The sequence below is a fragment of the Colius striatus genome, chromosome 4 (genome assembly GCF_028858725.1).
Source record: "Colius striatus isolate bColStr4 chromosome 4, bColStr4.1.hap1, whole genome shotgun sequence".
NCBI classification, from domain to species: Eukaryota; Metazoa; Chordata; class Aves; order Coliiformes; family Coliidae; genus Colius; species Colius striatus.
Window position 1 is genome coordinate 58,348,847 of NC_084762.1, and position 13,951 is coordinate 58,362,797.

The 13,951-nt window shown below is 37.0% G+C and overlaps 1 protein-coding gene across 2 annotated transcripts in view; it reads right to left on the reverse strand.

The window, feature by feature from the left end:
- TOX (thymocyte selection associated high mobility group box) overlaps positions 1-13,951 on the reverse strand; it is a 226,804-nt gene that overhangs the window by 90,237 nt on the left and 122,616 nt on the right. For both annotated transcript variants that reach the window (XM_061995001.1, XM_061995000.1), the window contains exon 3: positions 5,753-5,995. In XM_061995001.1, the coding sequence (XP_061850985.1) occupies positions 5,753-5,995 (243 nt within the window). The remainder of the gene's footprint in view (positions 1-5,752; positions 5,996-13,951) is intronic.

Sequence of the window (13,951 nt, forward strand, 5' to 3'; positions counted from 1 at the left end):
TTAAAAAATGTAGTGGCTTAAAAAAAAACAAAAAAAAGGAAAAGAAAGATTTCTTGCAAGAATATGGAGTTTCTTAATAAGACAAAAAACCCCTAACTTTCACACAAGATGTTCCATGACCTTAGCTTTATGATTTGGTCATTCTGATGGCAATAACTCACAGCAATAAAATTTGGGGTAGCAGCAGGTCTGTGTAGCATAACAGTAAATTTTGATGTAAACTGAAGACCAGAGCCTGGTAATGAGGCACAAATGTGAAGTATTCACCAGAGACTCAAAGTATCTTCTACAACTGCAATAGAAGCAAAAAAAAAAAAGGTATCCAAGCATGACTCAAATCTCAACACTTAGGTTAGAAGGGGCAAATCTTTTGTGTTTTTATGAAAGTTATTGATCTTGTTCATCAGAAATCAAAAATTTCTGTTTGACTTGGTAGTTTGCACTAACGCTTAAAGGTGCCAAAAAAAAAAATAATCAACCACATAGGTCAACCTCAAGATGAGTCATGAATACTGAATTTCAAATAGTATGTATAGAACTGATAAAACAAAATCTCTCAAATACATCCAGCTACAACAACAACCAACCCCTGTAATGGATTTATTAGTAAGTGTATTGTGAATAAGAAATACTAGCTTCATGCTACCTGAGATGAAAAATAATAATAATAAAAAGTAGCTGTCCACATTCTTCCCTATTATACAGTGCCACATTTTGTTTAAGATATCACTCTCTCATGGGCTGCATATCTAAAAAATATAATTCATGAAAAAGTATAAGGTCATTGTTCAGGATGTGAGCAATTCATCAATTATTTGATGAATTGGAGCATAATGTTAAATAATTATTCATTGCCGTTATTATTCTGTCAAAGTGTGGGGAAAAAAAGGGCTTTCTATTGCTTTTTTCAGTATAAGGACACAGGCCTTTGTGACATGCATTTTATTTTAAACTAATGCTTCTGTTATTCCACATCTGAATAATTTTACCTGACATCATCTCCTCTTCCATGTCTTAGATGAGCTTTAGCTCTAGTCCACTGTTGCATATTTTATGCAGTACATGAAATAAAATACCTCAAGATTTTGAAAATATTTATCTTAAAAACAGCAATGAAATAATCTGTAATCACATTTTCTGCTCTGCTTTGAAAGCAGCATTATTCAATATGCCAGTGGTCTTCTCTGTAAGAGCAACATATTAGAAATTCATGCTGCTCTAATATTTCTGAATTCATTGATGTACTGTACTCCCTATAGACCTAAAAAACCATTCTTGCTTCAGTTTCATATGTCCTGCAAATTACCTGCTGATGTGGTGGTTGTCAAAACAGTTGTACAGTAGCCTTTGAATTCAAAGTGTTCCTTAACTGTATACTAAAAATGACAATAAACCTAAGTATATACATTATGAGGCTTTTGTTGCTAGCACAAGTAAAGCATTTGGGAAATAATTCCCCTGATTTTATTCCCTTTTAACATCTTTTCCACTTTAAACTTCAAACCAGAAATTTGAAGCATTTCAAGAAACTAAAATATCTTCTATTTTTTCTTGCGAATTTTCTATAGTATACCATCATGAGCCACATTTTCAAAAAGATCAGCACAAGATTATACATGAAAGCATTTCAAAGATAGGATTTTTTTCCTTTATGCACTGAGATTTTTAACCCTCGATTCTGAGGGGAAAAAACCTGATCTATAGGATATACTAAAGAAGCTGAAATGCCTATAATTTTGTTGATAAAATGAACACATAGTAAAACTCATTTTATAGAACACATCCAAAAGCATTTTTACAGATAAACACACATTTTCATAGGGATGGTATATACATGCAGTTGTTTGCAAATGACAGAAGGCTATTTCTTGTAGTCCTTGGAATATTTCAGGAAAATTCAGACAAACAGAGAAGTTGGTCAAGCCTCAACTGGAACTGAACCAAACTTACGTAGGGCTATCTTTATTACTTATTGAAGTATATCAGGAAGAGACTTCTATTCCGAAAACAGAATATAATAGGAATATATTATAATATAGAATATATTCTCCTATACAGAAATAAACATGCCTACAGGATCAGCAAACCAGCAGGGCGTACAGCTCTGACTATATCTAAGTGGATCCACTTAAGAAGCAGGAATAGAAGTCATGTTCAGGAGGACTTTAGAGAGTTCTCACATGTAGTCGACCATACAGGAGCTGGACCAAGTGTTCATAGCACTGTGTGTCACACTCTGCAAAACTTCTGTAGACTTCTGAACCCCCAGTATCCAGATATAACGAGCATTTAAAGAAATCTGTATGTGACGGCACTGTATAAATTAGTGTGGACGTGCGAGTGCATGTATATCACCTGAGCACAAAAGAGATATGCACAAACACAGAGGCAAAATTATGAACTGGCAGCAGAATAACGAAAAAGGCAATTTTTAGTGACTTTTTTCTTTTCTTTTTTTAAGTAGTGAGGATGCAATAGGAAGTCCAATCAATCAAAACAAACTTCAAAGAAGGCTAATTGCAAATGTAAGTATCAGACACAGTAAATGGCAATAGGAAATTTTTATCTCCCAGCATTGTAAAATTTTTCAGAAAGAATTCCTACTGTGTAAAAAATCTGTAAAGGAGCTGATCCCTAGTAAGAATTCATTGAGCTAGTAGTGGACTGTTATTGTGCGTATTTAAGCACTTCCACAGAGGAGAATTCTTACAGACCTTGGGGTAAATCCTGCAATCCTTACTCAAAGGGAGTTCATCTGCAGCTTGGAGAAAGTGCTGCATAGTATGAAAATGGGACTTCTAAGGGGGGAGTTTTGAAGGGTACATCTTCAATTTTCAATCTGTCTAAAATCACAGAAAACCTTATCTGAAAAGACCTGATAGTTGAGATGAAGGAAAAATTCTATACTCAATGTACTACCTATTTTCTTACTTTGTTTCTGAGTTCACTGTTTCCTTTCCCTCATTTGGCTATCATTAATTAGTTCTTTTTCTATTAAAAACACCAACTGAAAATCAATCATCAGTTCTAAAATAGACACAAAGGAAGGAAATATTGCTAAAATAGCAACACAGGTTAAAAAAATGGCTAAAGGAAGGATGTTGAAAGGTTTTTTTTTTAATAAAAAGATCAGATTTAATCAGAGGCACATTGCACTGCAGCTGAATTTGTCCCAGTATAAGTCACATTTGCTAGAGATGTGAAATTAATTAGGGATAGAGAACAGCCAACAGATTCATTGCTAAGAATATTTTTTCTAAAAATACTTATCAGCACCCTGAAAAACGAACCAAGATACATGGTTTCCAAATACACTGTGCAGTAGTTGATATACCAGACATTATATGGTTTAGATAGACTGGAGAAACTTAACATATTCTTTTCTATGTGAGGCAAAATAAAAGGGACTTAGGCAAGCACTTGTTAAATGATCAGAGTTTCATGACATGGTAAAAAGGAAACTTAGAGATGAGTAATAGCAAGAGAAAAAGAGTCATTCCAGAGAAAAAAAAAAATAAAAGGTTCTGGATTATAAAGAAGAGCTTCAAAGCTAAGTAAAGAATGCTAACTCTACAAAACCCTCTGTCTTTCTACATCAATGGAAAGCCAAAAGGACAATGGAGCCATTCTATTAACTGAAAAAGTCACTCAGTTCACTGAAGAACTAAATTATCTCTCTCAAGCTAATTTCTCTCAAGTTATCAAATTCAAATCAGAGGAACTATACTGCTAAACAATGTTTGAACTGTACAAAACCGTAGTGTTAACATTCTACCAGTTGTATTAACATGAGATGTAGCTTAATCCCCTCCATAGACAAGCCAGCTTGAGTTGAAACTATTACTAGTTAAGAGGCCCTCTTGTGTGAAAATGGCATGTAAGTTAGGGACTTGGCCCATGATGCTTCAAGGATCATGCTTTCTTTATTAAAAGAATAGTGAAAAAGGCCAGTTAAAATTTAGCACATATTTTCTTGATGTTTGCTTTTAGTTTTTTCTTATTTTCACTGAGTCTCAATAGAAAAATTTCCTATTTATATTATTCAGCTTTTTTGTATCTGACCTTGATGCAAAAATGCTACAAACTCAAGGCCCTTTGTTCAGAGCCTGTTGCAAGAGGTTAATGTGGAACATCAGAGTTTAAAAGAATGCATAGTTTTGAGCCATAGCTGTGGCTCAAAAGAGGTAAATTCAATGACATACCACTTGTCTTGACTGGAGTGTCAAGCGTTTCTCTTGCTTTTGCAAGTCCTTTCTTAGTTCTGATTCTCACAGCCCCATACAGGTTTAGCTTATGCTCCTTAAAGCATGCCATCAGCTTTGTAGAAATGCAAGCAGCATTCAAACCAAAGTATATTTATACTTCTCTATGAATATCTGACTCTCCCTCCCTCCTCCCATTATTGAACATAACCCTGGGGTCAGATTCTGACCTCAAACACAAAGCGTGTAACATCCTAGTAAATCAATAACAACTCAGCAGCACATAAGAAGCTAAGACTAGTCCCCCTGCAGTACAGCTTGTTGGACATCCTCAGAGGGAATGCAGAGCTTCTTGAAATCAAGGCAGCTTTATTTTAATTAAGTTGCAATGAAGCCCTGTGACAAGGCAGATTTTCGTTGTAAAGTAATCATTTTCCAGCCACCATGGCCTGTAGTTCTAAGGCTGATAGTCTGAGTGGCTGATGGGGAGAGCTGAGCCTAGATCCCTCAGCCTACCAAACCACAAAGTTCAGCTCAAAGGCTACCAGGACTAATTAATTTTTTCAGATTATATGATGAAGAGTTAGCCAACTGGAAGTTTAAACACCCTCAGTCTCTAAGCACAGAGACTCCCAGCTTAGACAGAGGGTCCTAAGCCTCTGATCCTTCAGCAAGAAGCCCAGGCACTTGGATCTCTAGGAATGGCAGATCCTCAACTTCAGCTGTCTGGATCTGCCATTCCTAGGCATCCCATATAGCAGAGTGCCTGAACTCCCTAAGCCTCACATAATGTCAGGCCCCATCCTCTTCCATGGGATTTTTAACTGTTTGGAATTTTACACTGACATGAAATAATCTCATCTGGAGCTGCTATGCGAGAAGTATACTAATTATTTGAAGAGTCCTCTTGAAAATGTAACATGTAAAGTAGCTCTGCAGTTGTTGCAAGCAATTTAACATTCAAAGAAGTGATTTATAATATTGGGCTTCCCAAGATTATGACCATAATGACTATCTGACAGACTTTATAAGCAAATCGTCCAGTCATTTCAATTGGATTTTGGCTGCCTAAGGACTGGGAACTGTAAAAAGGCTATAAGATTTGGCCTAGAATCAGAAATAACATTTGCTGTTTTCCAAACGTGCGGTAAACAAGAAAGGAGATATTAAATTTTTGTACATCTCTCAGCACATGCAAATGAGAATGGAAAGAGCCTCATCAGACAAACACAGAACAACAGCCATCTGGATGCAAACTCTGCTCCAAGAGAAGTCAAAGCCTTGAGCCTCCTTTTGTCATTATTTACATCCGTATAAAGCAGGAGTAAATCTACTCAAGGAGGCAGGTAATATCCTGGCTTTGAGGAACTCGGCTGTAAAAACCACACAAGGTGGAGGGGGCAGGATTTGACACAGGTAGTGCAATGCAAAACCCAGAGTCAGGCCAGCTTGGATGGTGCAGAAGCTGGTCTCTCAGAGGATTTCAAAAGAGTATTTCCATGCTTTTGCAACTTTAAGCAGAACAGAAGCAAAAGACTAAAAATGCTTACCACAGAGAGGGAATTGGAAAGCAGCGTCCCGTCTTGGCCAAGCATGTTGGAAACTGTAATTTCAGGTAGATCCATGTTTTGTGGGTGGAATGGAAGGAGGCCGTTGTGGTTCATGGGATGACACAGAGAATGGTACCCAGACTCTATCTCATTCAAGTGCACCAGGGAGTGGTCAGGCAATGATGGAGGAGTTATAGGAGGTATGTTAAAATCTTCACTTTCAAGACTTGGGCCAGGAAAAGACTGGGGAAAAAAAACAGCAAACAAACAGAAAGTGCTATGAAAATTATATGAATATTGGACTAAAATAATAATAAACCATACATAAAAAAACCAAAATGAGCCCAACTCACATACTTCTATCAGGAGCTTCAATTTAACAAAGAGAATATTTTAAACAGTCATCTATTATAACAGTGGAGTTTCATCATTACGTATGGAAGAAAAATTACCCCTAAGGTATAAGAATTTCTGATACTTTCATAGCTTCTATTAGAAAGAGATTCTTTTATTTTTTTAAAGAAGCTGAATTCAAATAGATTTCAAGGGTCCTATTAAAATTTTCTAAAACCTGAATACCTTTTTATGGGAATTGTGGAAAATTATATATAAAATTAACATTGGCTCAACATGATTTGTAAGACTCCCTGCTACTCAGAAAAAGAATTACATCGCGAAGAAGAAAGGTACAGCTTTTAGCCTTACAGGAGTACCATACATTTGCTCTGCTGCAAAGAAAGATAAACATAGAAATAGTACATACTTTACATGAATATACTTTTTGTTCATTAAAAAAAATCATTTATGGTGTCTCAAAAGCATGATTTTTCCTTTCTTAATATATACACTCATCAATATGCACATTTTGTCAGTCACCTAAATGAGTTATTCCACAAAGCAACTATTTAGTCTTTTGTTGTCTGCTGCTGTTAAGTCATCCAACTCAACCTGATCCAAGGAAAAGCCACAGGCAAAATCAGAGCAATGCACCAAGGTGGATTAATTGCTATTATTTATCTGCATTCTTCGTACAGCAGGTAGGTTCATTTGGAGAACTGGAGTGGGTATGCTTATATTTCTTAAAGGAAAGCGGGGGGGGGGGGGGGGGGGGTGAGGGGGGCTAGATACATGACCCAAATCAAGAGTTAAAGGGATTAGTGATACTGCTTCAGCCTGAAAGCCTGCTCTGCTTTTCTGAGAACAGCTACAGCTCTCATCTCCTTTGCAAGTCTTCACACATCCCACGCCCATAGTCACAATGTTTCTAACACAGAGACTACTTCCACCCTTCTGCCCCTCTGCAGCAATGCAGCCGTGCTATGAGTGCTGCTTTGTTAATTCTGGAAATGCAAGGATTTAAATACATTCTGTCCCTGTAAAGTACCTTCAAGAAATACAAAAATGAGGGCACAACTTCAAAGAGCAGCTATTAGAAGAAAATATTTGTCTAAACATAATATTTCAATGGACAACAGTATGGTGTATGGATTCATGCAGAAGCACAAGGGAAGAATCAATGCCCAATTATACACAAAAGGAGTTTTCATTAGTCATCATAGTAACACTGTCCTCCCAATGCCTGAGGTTATTCTCCTCTGTATGAGTATAGGTATAAAAACTTAAATCAGACCAACAAGCAGCAGTGTTAGTTTTCAGTGAGCAGTTGAACACAGAAGAGCCTACTCCAGTGCACACTGCTATGGGTTTGGTTGCTTTGCGTGTTTCCCAATGAGGATTTTTCCTCTCTTACCGAGTATCTTGGTATGAAACAGAAAAAGAAGATTAGACTGACTGCAAGTAAAATCCCAAAGAATGAAAACAACAGAATAGAGCAGAAAAGACCTGGTAGCGATATCACTATCCTATGTGTGAGGATTTTGATTCTGTTTCTTACCTCCAGCACAAGAATTTGCTCTCCCCTCGACCCTGTTCCAGCCTTCATGGGAAGCTGGTGTGACTCTACTGCCATTTTTAAGTCACATTTGCTGCTCCTTTTAGAAGACGTGATGCAGCCATCAGTGGAAGCATTTCCAAAGGAGGAAATGCAGTGAAAACAGACCCTCACTAAATGAGGAGATTTGCATGTGACAAAGAGAACGTGTCATATTTACTCCACCACAATGTATAAACTATACAAAACCAAATAAATGTATTACGGCCACACACTAATTATCAACTAATTACCATTACATTAAAATGATGATTAAAAGAAAAGTGCCTAAAGTGAGCTTTAGACCACAACGCCACAACTGAAAAAACGGAGAGGAACAGAAATGAAGGAAGGGACAACATCCATAATGCTCTTCTGGACCAACACTATCCCACACAAGTGGATTTTGTAATCCTGGTGACTTTAGATCCATGTAACCTGCAGCTACCAGGAGGGATTTATGAGCTGTGAAAAGATGACATTTTGCACTGTCCTAAAAGACTAATGGCCTCAAATGAGTTCTTTGAAATGAGTTCTCTCGCATGAGTTTGCAGGTACAAAGAAGTGTTAATGCAACATCTGTTTTCTCTGTCCCTATCCTAAAGTGAAAATATCTTATGCTGAAGCAAGATGTCTCAACACTTTCTAGAGGATGAGAGATTTTCCTTCCTAGTTTCCTTTAGCAAGACTAGAACAACAGTATACAGTATTCTCTCACCACTTCTTTTCCAAGAAGAAGGGCGTTCAACTTACATTCACTACTAAAAGCAAATATTCTTAAACCACATATTGACAGGATGGGTGTGCCTACACCATTAATATTGGAAGCATTCAGCAAATCTGCTTATTTGTACACTCTTTTTGCATGCCATATGTGGCTAGTTCAGGTTTTGCTTTAGTTAGAATTTGATTTGCTGAGTTTCAAATGTGTCTTTAATTAGCAACACTTAAAAAATGGTGGAAGCAATTGAACTGCTGTCAAGACATTAGCTTCACTTACTTAAAAGGAAATAAAACACTAGTGACATAAAACTCCAGAGTCCAAGCTGCATCATGTGGAACTATATAATAATGTTATATATTATATAGGCTAAGCACTTTAAATAGACAGTTACTCCCTGATTATTTAAAAAAAAAATAATTACACTATGGTTATTTCTTGTGAGCCAGTTAGAATGTATTTGATCCCATGTCACCTACTATATCACTGTCCAGTACACTTCTTAAAGTTGTAGGAGTAGTATAGCAAAGGCAATAATAACACACCAAAACAACATATAATTCAAGTACTAGTATTCCTAGAATGTTTTTTTCTTTTAAGACATAAATGAATACTTCAATAAAGCTAGGCAGAATCAAAACCACGTGCTACTGGTATGGACAGATATTCAAAAGCATCTGCAGAGGACCCTATTCACCTAATATTTTCAGCCAATTGGGTAGTATGTGTGTATGTAACACACACAGACCTTCTCAGGGATGTTACTTCAACAGTGATGTGACAGTACTCCAGTTTGTCTTGTCCGTGAGTGTAGTCAAGATGCTTGTGGTGACTTGGCACACTGGCATGTCAGGAACCACAAATCCTATATACTTTTGTAAGAAACTCAACATGTCCAAGAAAAAAGGTTATTGCAATTGTATGTGGAGGGAAGGAGTGAGGAACAGGACATATGTTGGTCCTGCCAACAGCAGCTATGAGCTTCAAGCACCCACTGCTACTTTCCTCTCCACATGCCGTTGGGAAAGCCTTCTTGAGTAACCATCTGAAGTGTCCTCGATTGCAACTGATCCAATGCTGACAATGGACTGGCCTGGAATATTCGTGTTGATACCTTCTTCTCCAAAATGGCATTTAAGGGAAGTCTAGCACAAGGCCAGGCTCGCGGTTTCTGTGCAGCAAGAACTCCTAGTCCCAAGCCAATCATCATCTTGTTCTGACCCTTGGTCTTTCGTAGAGCATCTCTTCTTCCAATCCAAGCCATTTATCTGGAATTTCTAATGAAAGCAGTTATCTACCATCTAAAGCATTAGGGAAGGCTATATTCCCTGTATCCAACTACAGTTCATAAGTACAGCTCATACATATTAATAATAAATCGTGGCCTGTAGTTTCAGCTCTGTTATAGAGGTAGGGAGAAAGGTTAGGGTCTTTTCTTCCCCTCCAAGGCATTTTTCCTTCATAGTTGGCTTTACTATCATCAGGACTTTCTCTATTCAGAAAGACACCGAATAGCTCCTTTTCATTCTACTAGTCACAGAAATGCTAGCAAGCTTGACTTTTCACTTTTCAATCAAGAAGGAGTAGCAGTAAATGCTTTATTTATTTTAGCACAGAGCTACTAGGAACTTTGCCAGTAGTTTCGCTTTCATCTCATGACTGTGGAAGTGGATGAGGTATTTATCAGCTCTCTAGTTCAGGGGAACTTCCTGGCCCTTTTATTACATTCCAGAGATAAAGTCCACTGCAAAGTAAAATCCTTAAACCCACTCTATAGTACTGAACAGATACTGGCTTTAATTTTACTTTATTATAATAAGGATTTTCGTTGTATTTATTATAAACAGATTTCAGCATGTTTCAGATGAGAAACAGACAATGGGCACATCAGAACTGAGCATCCTTAAATTTGGGTTATTTACAGATATGAACATACGAAAAAGTTTTCTGTATCAAGGATGTCTTCCCCAATCTAAAGGACAATATTTTATGGTTTTGGTTAAATATTTGTGACATTTCTGCTTTGAATAATAGAAACTTCATAAAGCAGATGATCTTTGAGGTGCCCACTCTGAGATCAAGTGATCCCATTATCTACACCACCTTTAGTCTATAATATCATGAAAAAAAGCTTGCCAGAAAAAAATGATATGAACACTTAACACTGCATCACTGTTGTTGTGGATTAATCCCAGCCAGCAACTAAACACTGTGTGGTTGCTCACTTTTGCTCCTTCTAGTGGGATGGGGAGGAGAAATGGGAAAAAGAAGTAAAACTTGTGGGTCAAGATAAGAACGGTTTAATAACAATTGCTCACAACCTGCTGACAGACGACTGAGCAGCGATCCACTCCTCCCTGCCAATTGCCCCCAGTTTACGTACTACACCCAGTTTATGACATCCTATGGTACAGAATAGCCCTTTGGCTACTTCAGGTCAGTTGTCCTGGCCATGTTCCCTCCCAGCTTCTTGTGCACCTCCTCACAGTGTTATTTAGTAACAACTAAAACATCAGTGTGTTCTCAACACTATTCTCATACTAAATCCCAAATACAGAACTGTACCAGCTACTAGGAAGAAAATACACTCTATCCCAGCTGAAACAGGGACAACTGTACAACCCAAGTCCAAGCTTTGGGTCCTGACCAATGGTCTTGTTGGTCTGCTTCAGTTTATCTTCTATGCCACCTAGCCTGGCCAAATCCAGCAACAAGTTGTGGAAGGGGGGAAAAACTGGGGAAGAAATGGAAAAGTGTGTGACAAAGGTCAGTTCTTCACTTCATGTACTCCAATTAGAGCTAAGGATCCTGTTGTGCTGATAACACACGTAACAAAAATCTAGTATAATTTTTGAGGACTCCAGTTACTCATTGTTATAAGAAAAATAAGGAAAATGCTCACACAATCTGCTGCACAAGAACTGAGGAAAATGGGGTAAGGAGAAATAAGAAAATAAAAACAAAGCCTCTTTGCCTAAGTACTCTACAGTGATGACTGCATATTGGCCAGAAAAACTTACTTATGCTTCAAAATAATTTTAATTGGACTTTAAAAAGTAATCGGAGAAGGGAAACTGAATGAGATACCTCAAACAGATTGACCACAAGAAGCAGCAAGCATTCAAACATCCAATGTAAATCCCTCTGGAAAGAACAAAACCCTTACTATATGACAGCAGAGAAGAAAACATATATTGTCAGTCTGAATTGTGTGCTCAGTGGTTGTGTCAATCACCATGCGTATACTCAACAGAATCTGGTATTAGCAACAGTTCCTTAAAAGCTGGGAATTTGCCTATAGATATTTAATTGAAATGAAATGAATAGTACTGCCAGCTATGTGCAGCGTGTCTTAATTTTGTATTTGCATCAAGGCTTCTGCATCTGAACTGTGGAAAGATGCCAGTTTTTAAAAGATAGATGCTGCAGGCTGTCTCCTCTTCATTATTGAACACATTGTTACATAACTGAAATACTTATGAATTGAGAGTAATGTAAAAACAATGAGCTCATTAGAAGAGGAAAAACAGCAATGTACCTTATGCACATTTGAAAGTTGGGATAATATATTTGCCAGCAGATATTTCTAGGAATTTTAATAGGATCAACCTTATCTCTAATTTCTTAGAGGAGAACCTTCAGAAGCAAGTGATTTTCAGATTCTTTTGTCTCTGCATGAACAAGGCTTGATATCTTGAGACTATAATGCATTACTGTGGAAACCTTCGGTCTGTTACATAAATCATCTTAACACTCAGCAAGAATTGTCCAACAGTGCCATTGATATGTTCAAGTCAATGATCCTGCAAACAATTTTTTTGTGTTTCTTCATATGGTAGACAACAGCCATAAATCATATTCATTTAAAAACACACAATATACTAATTTATCAAGCAACAGCTATCAAAAATGTATTAGAGAGGAAGGTATAACTTTTTTTCTATTGTGTTAATCAATTTCTCTAATTTACATTAGGTAAAGGGCAAAGCCTCAAGCAAAACATTAATTTCCCAGTACCAGATGTATTATATTTTCAAGAATGTTGACAATTATATTACCGAGTTAAAACAATCACAATCTCAAAGTTAACAGAATTATGTAAAAGAGTGGACTTTTTTTCAGATTCCACTCTCAAGAGTCTCTTGGTTAATTACATTAATTTTACACATTCACTATAGTGGCTTGCTGGGAAATGCATTTTCAATTAAGGTCTTAAGTTATGACAATAAGTAGAAGCACAAACTTTATAAAATCTGGGCTCTGCAAGCACCGGTACTGCAACTGATACATTTAAACTTCCCTTCAGACAAAGACCCAGCTGTGCACTTTTCCTATTTAGAATGTTTGAGAAAATTGATAAAAGAAGTCTTCTTTTAGAATTACTGATCAACATCCAAAGCAGTTCCTTAGGAGTATCCAAGTGCCTTAGGCGCACAGGGGCCATCCTTAGACCTCCAACCTGGAGTCTAGCCCTGCTTGCATGCACCACCCTCCCACTTTCCTCAGCACACGTTCCTGGTGGACACCCAAGCATGGTTGTTCTTTGACATCCATTTCACCATTCTCTCCTGAAAAGAAAGGCACTTGGTCCTTCATAGTGTGTAACAGTCCCCTAACAGTGCAATTATTAATATATATAAAAAAATAACAATAACAACACTAATAACAATGATAAATGAAAACTAAGATTCTTAAGGTAACTTGGGATCCTATTTGACAGGTTCTCTTCTGTTCTGTGCTATACCACAGGCAGTAGCACCTATGGTATTCTCTTGAACTTAACACTACAAGATATATTTCTATAAATTAGTCGGTAAATTTGCTAAATATTCTTTTTTAACTAGAGATAAAAATCATATTAAAAATAAAACCCTTTTTAGAGCGCCTTTCTGAAAAACATACTGAAATTATGCTCACTACAAAGCACTGGGTAATAAAACCAGCAATATACATATTCAATAAGCAGAATTTAACTTTAAAAGATAGGATTAGTATCTCCACAAATCCTGCTGCTTGAAAATACAGATGACACACCACATTTAACCTGTCAAAAGCCTCATTAGTATCATAGTCTCTAAACCAGCAATCAAGACAGTGTGCTCTTCACATGTTTACATTTTTGGATGCTCTTAAAATAGCAGTAGTATAGATTTACATTTAAATATTTCTGTTTAGGGGGCAAGTACTTTGTCTAAATTTCTAGATCCCTTCTGAGAAAGACATAAAAAAATGGAATGATGTTGTACCCAGGTCACACAATAATGAAGGACAAGGAATTATTTTCTTTTCTGTTTCCCTTCATTTAGAAAAGCCCAGAAACAATGGATTGCTTCTCAGTATTCAGAAGGACAGCGGGTCCTACCTCTCTTAAATAGCTGTTGAAATTTCCAGAAAAAAATGTTTGATTTCATGTAAAATGTCACCACTAGAGAAAGGAAAATCAAAACAGAGATGTGGCTACTCTTTGCAATTCTTCTGATTTTCTTTTTGTTTAGTCCTGTACCGATTCCAGAAAAAGCTGAACACCAAGGGATATGAAAGTTCTCTG